Source organism: Budorcas taxicolor, chromosome 1 (genome assembly GCF_023091745.1).
Source record: "Budorcas taxicolor isolate Tak-1 chromosome 1, Takin1.1, whole genome shotgun sequence".
Taxonomy (NCBI): domain Eukaryota; kingdom Metazoa; phylum Chordata; class Mammalia; order Artiodactyla; family Bovidae; genus Budorcas; species Budorcas taxicolor.
The window spans coordinates 133,941,615-133,958,320 of NC_068910.1; the positions used below are offsets into that span (position 1 = coordinate 133,941,615).

At 45.3% G+C, this 16,706-nt stretch overlaps 1 protein-coding gene across 1 annotated transcript in view; it reads right to left on the reverse strand.

Moving 5' to 3' along the window:
• Nucleotides 1-3,841: 3,841 nt before the first annotated feature.
• HEG1 (heart development protein with EGF like domains 1) overlaps nt 3,842-16,706 on the reverse strand; it is an 83,661-nt gene continuing 70,796 nt past the window's right edge. Inside the window, exons 15-17 of the mRNA XM_052645155.1 lie at nt 16,346-16,433; nt 12,245-12,419; nt 3,842-8,845 (exon numbers count right to left, since the gene is read on the reverse strand). Of these exons, the coding sequence (XP_052501115.1) occupies nt 8,696-8,845; nt 12,245-12,419; nt 16,346-16,433 (413 nt within the window). The 3' untranslated portion in view covers nt 3,842-8,695. The remainder of the gene's footprint in view (nt 8,846-12,244; nt 12,420-16,345; nt 16,434-16,706) is intronic.

The following is a 16,706-nucleotide window of genomic DNA, read 5'->3' on the forward strand; positions in this document are numbered from 1 at the left end:
TCACATCCATACATGACCACTGGGAAAACCACTAGACGGACCTTTGTTGGCAAAGTAATGTCTCTGTATTTGAATATGCTATCCAGGTTGGTCATAACTTTCCTTCCAAGGAGTAAGCGTTTTTTAATTTCATGGCTGCAATCACCATCTGCAGTGATTTTGGAGCCCCCAAAAATAAAGTCTGACACTGTTTCCACTGTTTCCCCATCTATTTCCTATGAAGTGATGGGACCAGATGCCATGATCTTAGTGTTCTGAATGTTGAGCTTTAAGCCAACTTTTTCACTCTCCTCTTTCACTTTCATCAAGAGGCTTTTTAGTTTCTCTTCATTTTCTGCCATAAGGGTGGTATCATCCGCCTATCTGAGGTTATTGATATTTCTCCCAGAAATCTTGATTCCAGCTTGTTCTTCTTCCAGCCCAGCATTTCTCATGATGTACTCTGCATATAAGTTAAATAAGCATGGTGACAATGTACAGCCTTGACATACTCTTTTTCCTATTTGGAATCAGTCTGTTGTTCCATGTCCAGTTCTAACTGTTGTTTCCTGACCTGCATACAGGTTTCTCAAGAGGCAGGTCAGGTGGTTTGGTATTCCCATCTCTTTCAGAATTTTCCACAGTTTATTGTGATCCACACAGTCACCTAGAGCCAGACATCCTGGAATGTGAAGTCAAGTGGGCCTTAGGAAGCATCACTACAAACAAAGCTAGTGGAGGTAATGGAATTCCAGTTGAGCTATTTTAAATCCTCAAAGATGATGCTGTGAAAGTGCTGCACTCAATATGCCAACAAATTTGGAAAACTCAGCAGTGGCCACAGGACTGGAAAAGGTCAGTTTTCATTCCAATCCCAAAGAAAGGCAACACCAAAGAATGTTCAAACTACCGCACAACTGCACTCATCTCACACGCTAGTAAAGTAATGCTCAAAATTCTCCAAGCCAGGCTTCAGCAATACATGAACCGTGAACTTCCAGATGTTCAAGCTGGTTTTAGAAAAGGCAGAGGAACCAGAGATCAAATTGCCAACATCTGCTGGATCATGGAAAAAGCAAGAGAGTTCTAGAAAAACATCTATTTCTGCTTTATTGACTATGCCAAAGCCTTTTTGTGGATCACCACAAACTGTGGAAAATTCTGAAAGAAATCTAGGTTATTCTGGTTCAAAATCTCACTCATATCACAAAGTCTCAATTGACAGTCTTGGGAAATATGAGCCACTCAGTAAGTGTTTCTGATTTGAATTTTTATAAAACAAACCTAAAAAACTTAGTTGAAGAACTGTAATGATAAAAATGTCCCGTGGCATTGAACAAAGAATCACATGAAGGGATTCACATGAAGGGTAGTAACCAGTGTTCCTTTCATTCTCATTAATGTCCAAGCCCAGTAAGCAAGAGGCTATGTTCCTCTTAGTCACTCAGAGTCCCAAGCCAATAGTAGCTGCATCTCAACATGTATTTCCACGACTGCTTAGGCTAGAGAAATGAACACCACACACAGCTCTTAAAGTGTTTTCCCAGACGTGACACATTTCACTTCCCTTCACATTTCTTTGGCCAAAACCAGTCACACAGCCATATTTCAAAGTGGGTGGGAAAGTGCAGTTACCACGTGCCTGGAAGGAAGAAAGCTGGAAGTATCTGGTGAATAGCAGAAAGTCCCTTCTGACCTCTAGGGAACCACTCACCTGTTTTCAGCCCCTTTGATCTTGTCTTTTTCCAGAATGAAACATAAATGGACACATACAGTGGGTAGCCAATTACAGATGGCTCTTTTCGCTCGCAGGATATTTGCGAGACCCATCCATGGTGCTGCCTGTTGAGGCAGTTGGTTCCTTCTATTTGGTGAGTGATATTTCATTGTCCAGTTGTTTCATAATTCATCAGGTGAAGGGCTTTCTAGCAGATCTTTAGTGTTTAGTCCACAAATGCCTGCTTGGGCCTTGTTTACTACCAGAGATTTTTGTTGAGTTCCCGTTCAGTTACATGTTATGGCCACATACTTACCTAACATTAGCTAGTCATCAACCTGCAGCTACTAGAGGGGTAGGTCTCCAGGAATTTTAACTTCCATATACTTCTTCTATTGAATGATTCATCCACCCACTCACCTGTTCTTTGTTTTACTGAATATCTGCTATTTGCCAGGCACTGAGCATATCACGTTGAAAGGTCAGTCTGGGTTCCTACTTGTATAGAACTTATACTTTTTAGCCCACTAATCCCTTCATGATAGGTGAAGCAGGCTGGAGGAGAGAAGGGGAAATGACAAGAACTCTTTGATGGCAAGTCCAAGGTCTTTGAAATGACACATTAATTTTGTAATTGTCTTTCTTTTGGTAACAAGATGGCCCTACTGAAGAGAACCCATCTGTGTATGTTTCTTTGTAGTTTACAGTGTTTTCATATGAATTCTCCCTTTTCATCCTCACAACTCTGGGAGAGGCAATACTTATTATCCCCACTTCCTCAATCAGGTCAAGTAACAGGCTCAGAGAGATGAGCAGACTCTTAGGCCTGACATCACCATCTGGAAAAAAACATCCAGGAAACTATTAGGGAGTATCTCGCACCAGCTTGTTGAGCCTAGGCCTTCTGGTGATGCTGTAAGTTTTTATGAGGTCTATAAATATCTACCTGCATTTCTTTTTCCTGGCATCTCTCTTGTATCTAACCTGAAGTTCATGTTTGTTTTGTCAGGTGGCTTCAGGCCAACACCTTCCAGTTATGAGGGTTTAAAAGTTGTCCTGGCTGATCAATATCAAGGCAGGAGGACTCTGGCTTATATAATCTCTGTATAGTGCCCCTTACCTTTCATTGCTTCCTAAACAATTGGAAAATGAGTGTGCCCTGCTGGAGTCATTTAAGTCTAAGGGTCTAAAAATATTTTCTAGGTTATTACTTACTGGCAAATCAAGTCCTGAGGTGAAGGTTCAACATGGCCACGTCAGAGGTATAGGCAGGACAAGCACTCAGGCTAGCATGTGGGTGGACAGCACCCAGGGGAGAGTGGGTGTGGACATGCCGTGATGTTTACAGTCTGGCTGAGCTGGTTCTGAATGTGAACAGGGTCAGTTAGCAGATTCTGCCAAGGTCTCATGGGGGATTAAATGATGGGACAGAAAGCAGTGTGCTCATTCCATTTAGAGATGTTTGGTGGGCTGCAACCCTGATCTAATCTGCCAAAAGGTCACCTTCATGTCCCAAGCTGCTATTACTGGCATCTCCTAATGCCAAGGTTACTGTCACAAAGCATCTGAAAGGCTCATCCATCCCTGTCATGAAGGGCCCTCAATAAGTAATTAATGAACGAACAATCAGCCAAGCTGCCACACTCATTGGCCATGTAAATATGAGGCCCACATCTCATCATCTTCAAGCTCCAACGTCTCTCCACCATAGAGCACAGATATGCTTACTTTACCTTCTCCTCTGAACCCTGCAGAGTGGGCACCTGGCGGCGGGAGGCATTCAGGAGGAAATTTTCTGTGTCCGAAGACTGGTTACCAACTCTCCAACACACAGAAAGAACAGCAAACAAAAGCAGGTGTTATGCCTGAAGTAGGCTTCTCATCCTTTAGGTCAATCCATCTGCCCATCCATCATCAAGAGCATATTTCCTCACCCACAGCACCGAGCACACAGAAATGACTCAGCCCCTGCTCTGCCGCAGTAGAGTTCATGGTGTAGCTCCATCGTTTAAATGATGCCCTCATGAAAACGAACCTGTTGTACTCTGAGGTGGTGTGTTTGTTATCACCAGAAAAACACAGTGAAAATGATATTGATTTTATTGCAATATTTTACTGACTAGAACGCCAGACTTAATTGTGGGTATAAGTATAAAAATAATCAAATTCTTACAAATAATATTTTGCTGCTACAGTACTGAATAATTAGTGAAGGTTGCAATTATAATACAACTTTAAATAACATTCTTATAATGGATTTAACACAATCAACCAGGGGCTAAGGTTTAAAGGTCTGCAAAGAGAAATTTGGAACAATGTGAAAACTCAAAAAGTTAATTTTCCAGCTACAGGCTTCATTTAACCAAAAACCCAACAACACAAACATTAACAAAACTCACAGCAACCCCTGATGAGAGGTCTTTTAAGAAACAGGCAAAATAATATAGAAACTTGGGTTAGTTTCCCAGGTAGACTGGTTCCATCCCATCCCTGTCTAGTCCCATCCTTCCTACCCAAAAACTCTGCACCTGAAATGCACTATTATGTATCCAAGAGAGAAAAAAGAAAAGATAAAGCCAGAACCTAACATACAATTTCTTTTAAATGTGCTCTTTACAACGCCTAGAATTCAGAGCCAGTATAAGATATGTCTCTTTTTAGACCTCAATTGTCCCCTTGAGTTGCACAGGGTTTTCTGTGAGCACTTTAAATCAAATAGGATGGATTATAACACGCTTGAAGATACTTTAGCACAACAAATTAACTGACATTTAATACTTTAATCTTTCTAGTAGTTTAAGCAATTCCTTTCTCTGGGGATTCAAGAAAAGAAAAAGAGTACATACTCAACAGCTAACTCTACAAAACTATCTGTTTCCAAGAATGCACACGAGAACCTCTGAATGACGCTTTGTCAAGAAGGAAGGAATGGAATGTCCCTTCTAATCCCCACAAAAGTTTCACACTTTCCACAGAGAGAAAAGAATCTCTCTGATATTAAAGGTGGTGTTCAATAAGACACAAAATACTGAGATACTGAACTTTGCATTCTTCCTCTCTCTAAAGAAGTGCTCTAGTTTTGAAATCAGTGTATCGTAGAACCATGGGTCAAAACCCTAATTTGGGGTGTATTTCACTTCACTTTTTTTCCTTCAACTAAACTAAGCCAGGAACAGTTGGCCTGAACACCACTCTCGCTTCTGCCAGCAGCATTCACAGTTAGAGAACCGGATGCCCCGACAGTGGGCAGGATGGCTTAACGGAGGCTCCAAAACATCACATGCGAGGACTGGCCCTGGTGTGTCTACTCTGGGAACTTTTATATCTGAATGAACATCACCCTTCAAAGATGTTTTCATGGGCAGCCGTCCCATCTTAACTTTGCAAAGATGCTGCCCTCTCATTTGGGCCAACATTAAGAACAACCTCTTCAAGAACTTAACAGTTACATCTTAGTTCTTGACCTCAAATGCTGATAAACCAGCTTGATTACATTCTCCACTCAGCAATTTTGGCTCTAAATGACTTAGCTACTTCTGAAAACAAACTTTTGTCAAAGGAGGAAGATTTGTCAGCATCTAAGACATTCAACTGAATACGTTCCAGACTCTGATAATATTCACAAAAACATGCTTCCAATATGTGGGAAACACAGCCTCACCACAGGAACAGGGCAAGGCAGCACTCAGAAGGATGACTAAGTCTGGCCACATCTGTCAAAAACCCAGGTCATCACCATACACTTCCTTCATCCAAAGCCACGTACCAATATGCTCCTTGCTAATAAGCATGAGCCAGCCACTATTAACAATGACCACAAGCATCCAAGCAATACATGTAAGGACCTGAAAGGACTTTTCAACATTTTGTTTTTGCACTTTATGACATTAGTTTAGCTTCTGCTTAACAATATTAAACACAACTTTTAAGCCCATTCTCTCAAGCTCTCTTTGATACTGTATGGTGAGGCATCTGCCAGGGAGATGAGGCAAGAGGTACAGTGGGAAGAGGGAGCCAGGCAGAGGGTATGGGTCCTGGCTCCCTAAGCCAAGGTACTAATCCCCTCTGAAGGTTCCCATGTCCGAGAAATGGGCCCTCTGGTGCCCACCTCACAAGGGTGTGGTGAAGCCAAGTACTCTGCACAGAGCCTGGCTTTGGTGGGAACACGTGAGATGCTCATTGGGACTATTTAGGCTTTCTAAAATGTCTTTAGCAAGGCTGGATCATGGCGCAAAAAATAAAAGACACCAGATTTCAGACCCTCTGGAGCTTCAGCAGACTCCACAGATGATGGTAGGCCCCAGAGAGCACTGCCCTGCTCTGAGAGTCACCACCCTCTGGCACGCCGCATGACACGGGGGTTCCATGCAGCCCCACACTTTCCTGAGGTCTGAGCGTCTTATGGGCAGCTTCCTCAAGTGGGGCCCCACACAGGACCATGGCATTTCTGTGAGCAGGAATCACTCCAGGTGCGTTGACTAACCTGAACCTGTGCCTGGGCTTCTGGTCACCAGGGGTGCATCCAGCCTGTCCCCTCAGTCCCAGGGCCGTTGCCCCACCAGCTGTTTCTCAGCTCAGGGAGGACCTTTCTCAAAGTATTTTAACCCCAGGCAGGAATGAAGCCGGCCTCTCCCTTCCTCACGCAGGCGGGCAGCCAGCACTGGCACCCTAAGCCCCCACCCCTGCGAGCCGCCTAGGAACTGCATATGTGATATGACCTCAGCCTTGCAGGGTGCCTCCCTTTTTCACAGTAAGAGAAAAAACAACACTCTCAATCCACTTCACATGCACAAAACCCACTCCCAGGAAATCCTCTTTGAAACTCACAGCACACTCTGTTCTGGATGTTGGGATTCTGCTTCAGAACACTCTGGGGACAGAACGCTTCATTCGGTGAAGAGTATAGCTTCTGGACCCGGGCACAGGAGATGACCTGCCAGCTGTGATGTCAGCTGCAGGTGGTGGGCTTGTATGCCTGGGGACGGCCCCCACTGCGGCCCTGGGTCCAGGGGGCCGGCAAGGCTCTGCAGCAGGAGCCTGGAAGCAGCAGCCTCCTCGCGGCCCGGCTTGCTGGCTCAGGTGAGCTGAGGCTAGAAGCTCGAGCTCTCCAGTTAGATGAGAGCCCACGAGGCACAGAAAGGCATGTCTGGTTGCACAGATAGAGGCAAGACCCAAGATCTCTAACAGGTGATGCTAAGTTAAGTTCGCACCCACTGACAAAAAGCAGGGTTCTTTCCTTGTGTCTCATGAGATGAATGATCACACCTGAAGAGTAACCTGGCTGCAGTGGGGTGATGGTGACTTGAGCAAACCACAGGACTCAGGAATTTGCACTCAAAACCGTTAGGATGAGGATCACACTAGGATCAGATTCCTTCTGAAGAGATTAGAGAACCCTGAAGGAACAACCATGCCTGGGCTAGAATGGTCTCCAAAGGCTGCACCATTTCCAGAAGTGTGGGTTATCACTGCACTCCAAGCTTTAGGATGGGAACAGTTATTCTACTTCTGTGTTCACTTCATCCCGAACCAGGATGTTCAAAAGAAGATGACAAAGATCATGGGTCCACAGCAGCAGGTAAAGGCGCAGCATTGGATATGCACCCCTGGCAGGACCCACGTCACAGCCTCATACAAATGCGTGGAGCCTCCTCCCCCCAGGAAGATGCTCCATTCCCTAAACAGCCAGCAGTCTTAGTTATCCAATGCTAACTTGAATTACACCCCTGTTTCAGGAGGGAACTCCGTAGTAGTTGAAAGAGTTACAAATTACTGTTTGAGAGAAAATAAGTTATTTCTTCAATGAATAAATAGCTTTGAGTGGTTGGCTGAACCAACCAACCAACACTGAGTTTGTGGACGAGATCAGGGCTTCTAGCAAAGATGCTGCACTGGTGGGTAAGCAGACCCGTGTGTGGTTCCAGCCCAGCTCCCCTTTCTTCCTTGGGAACCGCATACCTGGCTTCCCAAAGCACTGGCATCTCAGAAAATGGACACACCTATTCAGCCCATTTCCTGAACCACATTCAGCTGCTTTTCCATTAGTGGTGAAGTACCTACCAGCTTGGACCCAACCTGCATTCAGACTTCTGCTCCACACACAGCAGCCTCGGCCTCAAGGGTAGAGGTCTGAGCCCACACCCCGTGCAGTGCACCCAGGGCCAGCACCTTCCCCCAGGGTCCTTGCCCAGTGCCCATAGGGCTCACCGTGGGGCAGCTGGATGCCTCGAACTAGAATCAAATGAAACTTGTTTTGCTCTGATTCAGACACGAATGGTGACATGAGAAGTAACCGCAAAGGAATAATCCTAGATAAATGTGTCCCTTTGACTGAAGAAAACAAACTGGAGCTGTGTGCTCTGCCTCACAAGTTTCAGTTCCTCCATCTAGGGGTTTGTTTGGAAAACGTTGCACAAGACGACTTAGGAGCGTGTGAAAACGCTGCATGTTAACCTGCAGCAACTCCAAACACTAGTGGCATGTCCTTCAGCGTCTACTGTTCAGCACGCAGCTACTGGGCAGGGGGACAACGAAAGAGCGTTCCACTGTAATGAGTCACCGAATGGAGTCCTGTGGAAGTGTCTGAGGGGAAGAGGCCTTCTTTCTAGAGCAGTCTTGGAAAGAATCTGAAAGAAGGCCTCCCTCCCTCCTTCTGCATTTACTAAAGTGCAAACTGAGGAAAACCTGGGTTCCCGCACGGATGCCTAGTGATCAGCCCTAACTAACAGCCACTCCAGAGCTGTGGCCATGCTGCGGTCACACGGGGACTCGACTGGATTGGCCCGTGTTCACATTCACAGTAGCAATGAAGGTGCCAGGTGAGCAGCCTGCAGTTCCACCTCCAGGGGCTCCAGCTGTCCCCTCCACTGTGCTCACGTCCCCCCATGCCCATCCCCTTTCTGCTGGCTGCTCAGGGATGGCCCCACTAGTCCTGGGAGCGGCCCCTGGGCGGTGCTCCCCTGGTGCAGTCAGAGCAAGGGGCCCCTCTTTCTTCCGCATTTAGAAGTAGTCTCTCCTCCTGCTCTCGTCACTGATGAAAGAGGGGTTATACTGTCCGGGGAAGATGCAAGAGTGCCGTGACCCTGGGAGTCCAGTGTAGGCCGGGTAGAGTCCATTTCGTTCAAGTTCAGGATTCCTCACACTTGAGGGCTGGTGGCCAAAGAGGAAAGAAGAAAAGTCAATTTAATCTTAGGTTTAAATCTAATAGATAACAAAAAAAGAAACAACGAATGCTATATTTTGATGAATTTAAAATGGAGGCAGCTATACTTAGCATGAGAAACTCTGGGCAGGAAGCAGCAGAAGCTGGAATCAAGATTGCCGGGAGAAATATCAATAACTTCAGATATGCAGATGACACCACCCTTAGGCAGAAAGCAAAGAGGAACTAAAAAGCCTCGTGAAGAAAGTGAAAGAGATGAGCGAAAAATCTGGCTTAAAGCTCAACATTCAGAACACTAATATCATGGCATCTGGTCCCATCACTTCATGGGAAATAGACGGGGAAACAGTGGAAACAGTGTCAGACTTTATTTTTTGGGGCTCCAGAATCACTGCAGATGGTGATTGCAGCCATGAAATTAAACGATGCTTACTCCTTGGAAGGAAAGTTATGACCAACCTGGATAGCATATTCAAATACAGAGACATTACTTTGCCAACAAAGGTCCGTCTAGTCAAGGCTTATGGTTTTTCCAGTGGTCATGGATGGATGTGAGAGTTGGACTGTGAAGAAAGCTGAGTGCCGAAGAATTGATGCTTTTGAACTGTGGTGTTGGAGAAGACTCTTGAGAGTCCCTTGGACTGCAAGGAGATCCAATCAGTCCACCCTAAAGGAGACCAGGCCTGGGTGTTCACTGGAAGGACTGATCCTGAAGCTGAAACTCCAGTACTTTGGCCACCTCATGCGAAGAGTTGACTCATTGGAAAAGACTCTGATGCTGGGAGGGATTGGGGGCAGGAGAAGAAGGGGACACCAGAGGATGAGATGGCTGGATGGCATCACCGATTCGACAGACATGAGTTTGAGTGAACTCTGGGAGTTGGTGATGGACAGGGAGGCCTGGCATGCTGTGATTCATGGGGTCGCAAAGAGTCGGACATGACTGAGCGACTGAACTGAACTGAACTGAACTGATACTTAGCAGAGCAAGGTCTCACCTACAAGTCAGGACCTCCCAGATCGTCTCTTTATGGAACCTGGGATCCTTTGCCCATATTTTAAGGGCAGAGTTTTAGAAACATTATACAATCAAGAGCAGCCCAGCAACCCAGACCTGGGTTAATTATTCTCTTGATTATTATCAAAAGTAATGATTATCTGATTACTATTTTGACTTTCAAAAAGGTGTTTCTCTCTGGAGCACAAAGGCTTTACTTTTTTTCTTTATTTATTTATGGCTGTACTGGGGTCTTCGTTGCTGTGCAGGCTTCTCATTACAGCAGCTTATGTTATTGAAGAGCACGGGCTCTGGGGGCACTTGGGCTTCAGGAGTTGCAGCTCCCAGGCTCTAGAGCACGACAGGCGGAACAGTTGCGGCCTGCAGGCTGAGCCGTTTCTCAGCTTGTGGGGTGCTCCCTGGTCAGGGACTGAACCCAAGTCTCCTGCACTGGCAGGTGGACTCTTTACCACTGGGCCACCAGGGAAGCCCCGGCACAGTGGCTTTAGACCCTCGATGGCCTTTAGTGGTGCACTGCCATCCCAGCTGAGACAGGGGCCTGGCCTTTGCAAGGTTGTCTGGCCACCCATCGGAGGGAGTTAGGACCCCAAAGCAGGAGGCGAGCTGATTCTCAGGTGTCTCTCTGATCAAATCCCAGCTTAGTGGGTCGTGACTACCTACCTAATGCAAAAGGAGCCCCTAAACTTAGACTCTGCCTCTGCAGACTGCTCAGCCTACTGTCTGAAATGAAGACGGGGTTCATTTAAGTTCATGATTGCATCTCTGTAAGACAACTCTTCAGCTAATGGCCTGGGAACATGCAGCAAAGGTGGGTGTTGTGATGCTGCAGACCTGTCAGCTGCTCTGTCCTGGCGCTGCTCTGAGGAGCCTCTAGAGAAGGGTGTGAGGGTGCGGGCACCCCAGGAGAGATACTTGCTTAGTTTCAGCTGCAGTTATCAGAGGAGAAGAACTTGTCTGAAAAACCAAGGGGAAAGCAAAGCCCTTACGTGGAAATAGGGCTTCCCTGGTGACTCAGATGGTAAAGAATTTGCCCACAATGCAGGAGACCCAGGGTTCAATCCCTGGGTCTGGAAGATCCCCTAGAGAAGGGAAATGGCAACCCACTCTGATATTCTTGCCTGGACAATTCCATGGACAGAGGAGCCTGCTGGGATACAGTCCATGGGGTCACAAAGAGTCGGACACAACTGAGTGACTAAACTATGTGGAGATACCAACAGGAACATTTGAACTAGATTGAGCTTCGTATCTACGGTTATCTTTCCCCTTATTTCTTCTTGTTTTTCTTCTACACCAGGTTCAAATTTTTCAGTCTGTTGAAACTACAGCTTCCATAGCATGAATCGCCTCTCCCATCCAAAGTCTAAACCCACAGGTTAATCTCTAATAGCAGCCAGAGCGGTTGTGCTTTTAACAGGATTGCCTAAAGCGATTAAGTCCTCACGAGCAAGGTTTCATTGCTTTACCTCTAACGGCTTTGCACGGCTTTGTATCACCTGATGGCTGTTTATTTTCCAGTTCAGGTATCCCTGCCTGTGTTTGCTTTATGGCTGATGCAGTGTAACACAAAAGAACTGAGCAGGCATGGGAACATGATATGGGTTATTCAATGTGGGACACAAGAAACAAGGGTTCAAGGTGGTCTCTCATCTTTCCAAACGACCCAGTGCAGGGCCAGACATAGCAAATTATTAAAAAAACTATTGAATCTTCTAAATCTTTTGACAAGTGCTGGTTGAGGATGACAGTGAATTATTCTCTTTACACTTTTTCCTAGTCCCTCAGTTTCAACTACTGAACCGCATGACATAAAGCATGGCAGACAAGAGACAAAAATGAAAGGGTCAAAGACTAAATACCATTAAGTTCTTTCTCTATCTTTTAACTTCCAGTCCTGTAACTTAAAATCAAGTTCAGTGACAAGAAGTTTATCGGTACAACCTCATAAAGTACATACTGTGCTCTGTAGAAGTACTCGTCATATCTCAATGTCGAAACTAACAAATACTGTGCAGAGAGATAGTAAGTAAATTGAATATTAAATTGTATGAGTCAAAGGTATAGGCCACCATTCTCTCTTACCCTTAATAAGCTGGAGTCTTTTTACTACAAGAAAACAGAATCCCTTGGAAGTTCCCTGGTGGCCTGCTGGTTAGAACTCAGCGCTTTCACTACCAAGGCTCACATTTAATCCCTGGCCAGGAAACTAAGATTCTGCAAGTTGGAAACTAAGATCCTGCAAGTTGTGCATAGTGACCAAAAAACCAAACCAAAACAAACAGAAAAATCCCCAAACAGAAAAACAGAATCCCTTTAATTCTCCAAGGAAGTTGGAGCTGGGAGGTCACTTGGGCATGGGAATACACACCGAGTAATACACGTCTGTCATCTGGAGGAGGTTTTTGGTACTTCCATTCTCATGCATTTCAATAGCTTCTCGGCCCCATTCTTGTGAGCGAGGGTTCTTGGGGTACTCAGCATATGGGGACATCTGGAAATCCCCACTTTTGAAGATAAGTTTGCTTATGTCATTCTTATTCTTTCTGCATGGTTAAAAAAAAAATTGAAAAAAGTTCTGTGAGGAAATGATATTTGTGAAAATACCATCTAGCTTTTCAACAAGGGAAAATAGACCTAAAGATAACACTATATTCTTTTTGTAATTGCCCACTGAGAAATGTTGTTATTGTTGTTATTATTTTTAGTATTTACCTAAAAAATCCAACTGGATGTAAACAAAATATGCAAAAAGCTTCCAACCCAAATGGTCAGGTTACTGGGGGGAGAGAGGACAAAGACAGCTGCAGTGGAGCAGATTTAGACTCTACTGGGGCACAGAGATCACTGCACTGTGGGGGTGGCCAGGGAAACAGGCGTAAACTCACAAGGTGTTGGAGCTGGAAGGGCTTGATGGTTCTTTAGTCCAGGGGTTCCCAACCTGCTCCAGGAGCTCTGGGGGTGGGGCTTTGTGAAGGATATGACTTATCTTGGGGTAACAGTTTGCCTCTAGCAAAGCTGGGACTAGAATTCAGGCCTCCCAACTCCTCGGCCAGTGCTCTTCCACTTCATGAAGCTGTCAGGGGAAACAATGACAGAAACCGCCACCTGGCCAGGCAAAATAGTAGCCATTTGAGTGAGCTACCTTACAGCAGGAGGTCCTGGTAAGGAACTCAGAACTAATGAGCTACCCAACCGGAAGAACTTGGGAGAGGCCAAAAGGAGAGAGGAGACCCCAGTCCATATGTCCTACCGACCTCCCAGAATCCTCCTTGCTGGAGTCCATCTTGGTTGAGTCATGTGTGCACCACCCGGAAGGACACTGAGTCAGAATGATTGGCCAGAGACAACCTGGAAACTAACCCCCTCACCATAAAACCTGAGACTGCGAGCCACATGGTAGAGCAGTTCTCCTGGGCTCCCTTACCCTGCCCTTCTCTGCCCGAGCACCCCTTGCTTTATCAGCACGTGTGTCTCCTCAGACAGTTCATTTGCACATGTTAGCAAGAGCCCACTCTCAGGCCCTGGAAGGGGTCTCCCTTCCTACAATACAGCTACTTCACAAACCATGAAAATAGTATGTTGTGTTGGCAGAAATGCCCACCCATGTATATATCCGTATAAATCCTCATGTCAGCGGGGCAGGGAAACCCTAGCACAAGTTCCTTACCATTGAGAGTCCTCTGACTGCAAACTGTTGGAGGATGTATTATTCACCTTCTGTAATGGGCCTCAGATCAGACAGTAAGATAACCTGGTAAGTTTCCTCCCTCCACCTCACTTTGCTGTAAATGAACTTTCTAGGGAAGACACCACATCATTCAGAATCTTAAAATGTCCAGCATGGGCCTTAGGTGCTGTCTCTTTTTACAAGCTGAGAACAGATCTGCCTTTGTACTGCTCCCTGTGGGGTGGAGCATCTGGTCTCAAACAATGCCTCAGTGCTTCACAATGACCTTCTCCCAGGGACCAACCGTCACAAACTCTCTTTCCCCAGATGGCTGTATTACCTGACAGGGCACTTAGTAGACAGGCGGCTTCTGTGCCCTGCAGAACTCAAGGTCTGTCTCTCTAGCTCCTAGTCTCATACCCAGAACTTTATTTCTACTCGTGCGGTTTCTCTTGGATGCTCTGATGGCAACTTTGTAAACGACAGGTCAAGACTGAAGCCTGCGTCCCTGGATGGGAGCAGTGGGCCCTCTGCAGCCTTCCTAGGGACAAAGATTATCTTAAAATGCCCTTTGGGTCAATGGTCAAAAAGATGATTTGCTACTTTTGTAGGTCCCCTCCATCAGCCATGTCAGGGTAATTCCTGCCATTTATTACCATCTAAACCAAAGATCTGAGTTTTCCTTTAACTGGATAACCACAGAGAAAGGAACTGACTCCTTTTTCTTCCTTTTCTATTCAAAGCCCAGTCCCACTGCTATCCAGGAAGCCTAGAGCCAAGCTTACTACTGTCTGCTTATCTACATGCCTGCCACTTCTCCACTGCCAAATATTCAGGCAACCCCTTTCATCTTCGTTTGCTTCTTAATTTTCCCATTTAAAGTGTAAAAGTCAATGGCTGTTGGTATACTCAGGGTTATGCAGCCATCGGCTGTGCAATTTTAGAACAATTTCATCACCCCAGAAATAAACCCCACACTCTTAAGCCATTCCTCCCCAATTCTTCCCTTGCCCATCCAGCCCTGGGCAACTGCCAGTCTACTTTGTCTCCCTTTGATTTGCCTATTCTGGACATTCAAATGAATGGAATCATACAGGTGTGGTCTTTCGTGACTGGCTTAATGCACATAGCATACTGTTTTCAAGGTTTATCCATGTTATAGTGTGATGCAGTGTTTCATTCCTTTTTATGGCAAATAACACCCCAATGTATGGATATATCATGTTTTGTTTATCTATCCATCAGCTGATAGATACTGGGTTACTTTCACCTTTTGGCTATCATGAACAACTCTACTATGAAAACTTATGTACGTGTTTCTGTGTGAATACCTGTTTTTATTTCTTTTGATACAGGAGTGGAAATGCTGGGTCAAACGACAACTCTGCTTGACGTTCTGAGGAACTGCGACTTTTTCAGAGTGGCTACACCACTCTACGTTTTCACCAGCAGTGTATGAGTGTTCTACTTTCCCCACATTCTCACCAACACTTGTTATTTTCTGGTTTCTGTTTGTTTTAGTAACCATCTTAATGTTTGTGAAGTGGTATCTGATGCCGTCGGCTTTGATTGCATTTCCCTGCTAAAGACATTGAGCATGCTTCCATAGGTTTATTGGGTATTTGCATATCTTCTTTACAGAAATGACAATTCAAGTTCTCTGCCCAGTTTCAACTGAGTTACCTTTGATAGGGACAGAGCAAAGGAACAAAATAGGTGATTAAATAGTTAATCCCACGGAGGGATCATAAGTAAAGAAAAAAGTATGGGAGACCCCCTATAAGTTAATGGTCACTCTAGAAAGCAGGTTTGCTTAACCACAAAACCAAGCTGCCTTGCTTTGAAACAAAACCACGCCACACAAGCCCAAGACAAGCCCCCAAACAATAAAACAATGGTAAGACAAGACCCACATCCTGCCCAGTAAGGTCAGTAAGTTAATGATTCCCAAGACGTGTTCCCCTGTGCACACTAAAAACAAAACTACAGGGAAAAGAAAACATTATGCTCAAACCTGAGACGGTTTACCGTCTTTAGCAGAGGTCACCACCCTTCTGCTAATTTAAACAGTGCCATGATAGTCCTGGCTTGATCAAGCAGGAGTAAGAAAACTCCCCGCATGACAGGTAGAAGGAGCTGATGACGGAACCCTGACATCTGCTCAACAATGGCTGTCTCCCCTGCCCCATTCTTCCTTTGATTATAGAACTATGGCCCACTAAGTTCTTAGTGCAGCACCCTCCTGCCCACCTGCTTGTAAACCTCAAAAGCATCCTATTCTCATAAAGGACTTTTCATCCGTCACTTTGCTGAATTCTTTCTGCACCAAGACAGAAGAACCTACACGCTACCAAGTCCCAAAATGTGTTCTGTGGTTTCACCTTTTTATTACCCACTTGTAAGGATTCCTTATATATTCTAGATACAAGTCTTTTATTAGGCATATGATTTGCAAATACTTTCTCCCCTTCTGTATGTTGTCTTTTTTCACTTTCTTAATAGTGTTCTTTGAAGCGAAGAAGTTTTAATTTTAATGAAGTCCAATCCCTTTTCTTCTGTTGCTTGTGCTTTTGAATATTCTTTTTTTTGTTTTTTTTTTTAGTGAAAATCCCATTTGCTGTCCTTTTCTTTCCCCAGTGGCAATATCTATCATGAGTTTCCCTTTTCCCTTTTTTTAATGGTTCAGTCACACAATAGGATTTAATACTGTAAGCCACCCCACACATTCTTTTAAAAGGGTAAAAAATCGACCCTGGCTTAGCACAGGCAAACAGAATTAGACTGTGGACCCTTGGCACTCACCTGCAACAGGTAACAATCAGTGCGATGCCCAGGATGAGTAGAAGCCCACCTCCTGCAGCCGCGATCACCACAGTGATAAGCTGATAGGCTAAACAGGTTTAAAAAGGAGAAAAGTGGATTGGGAGCAGACAAAGAACAAACAAAGAAATGCCCCCAAATGGTCCCGTTCCCCAGCCCACGGCTACCCCATGCCTCAGCTGGTGACCACTTTTCATTTTCTGGGCCCCCAGCAAAAGCTACTTGGGCCAGTTCTGCATTTTCTCCATCAAAGAGGGAGGAGAATGAGCCAACCCAAAATATGTCTCTTTGGTATATTTATTATTTTGAGCTGATATTTTTGAGAAACTGCAGCATCGGAGAA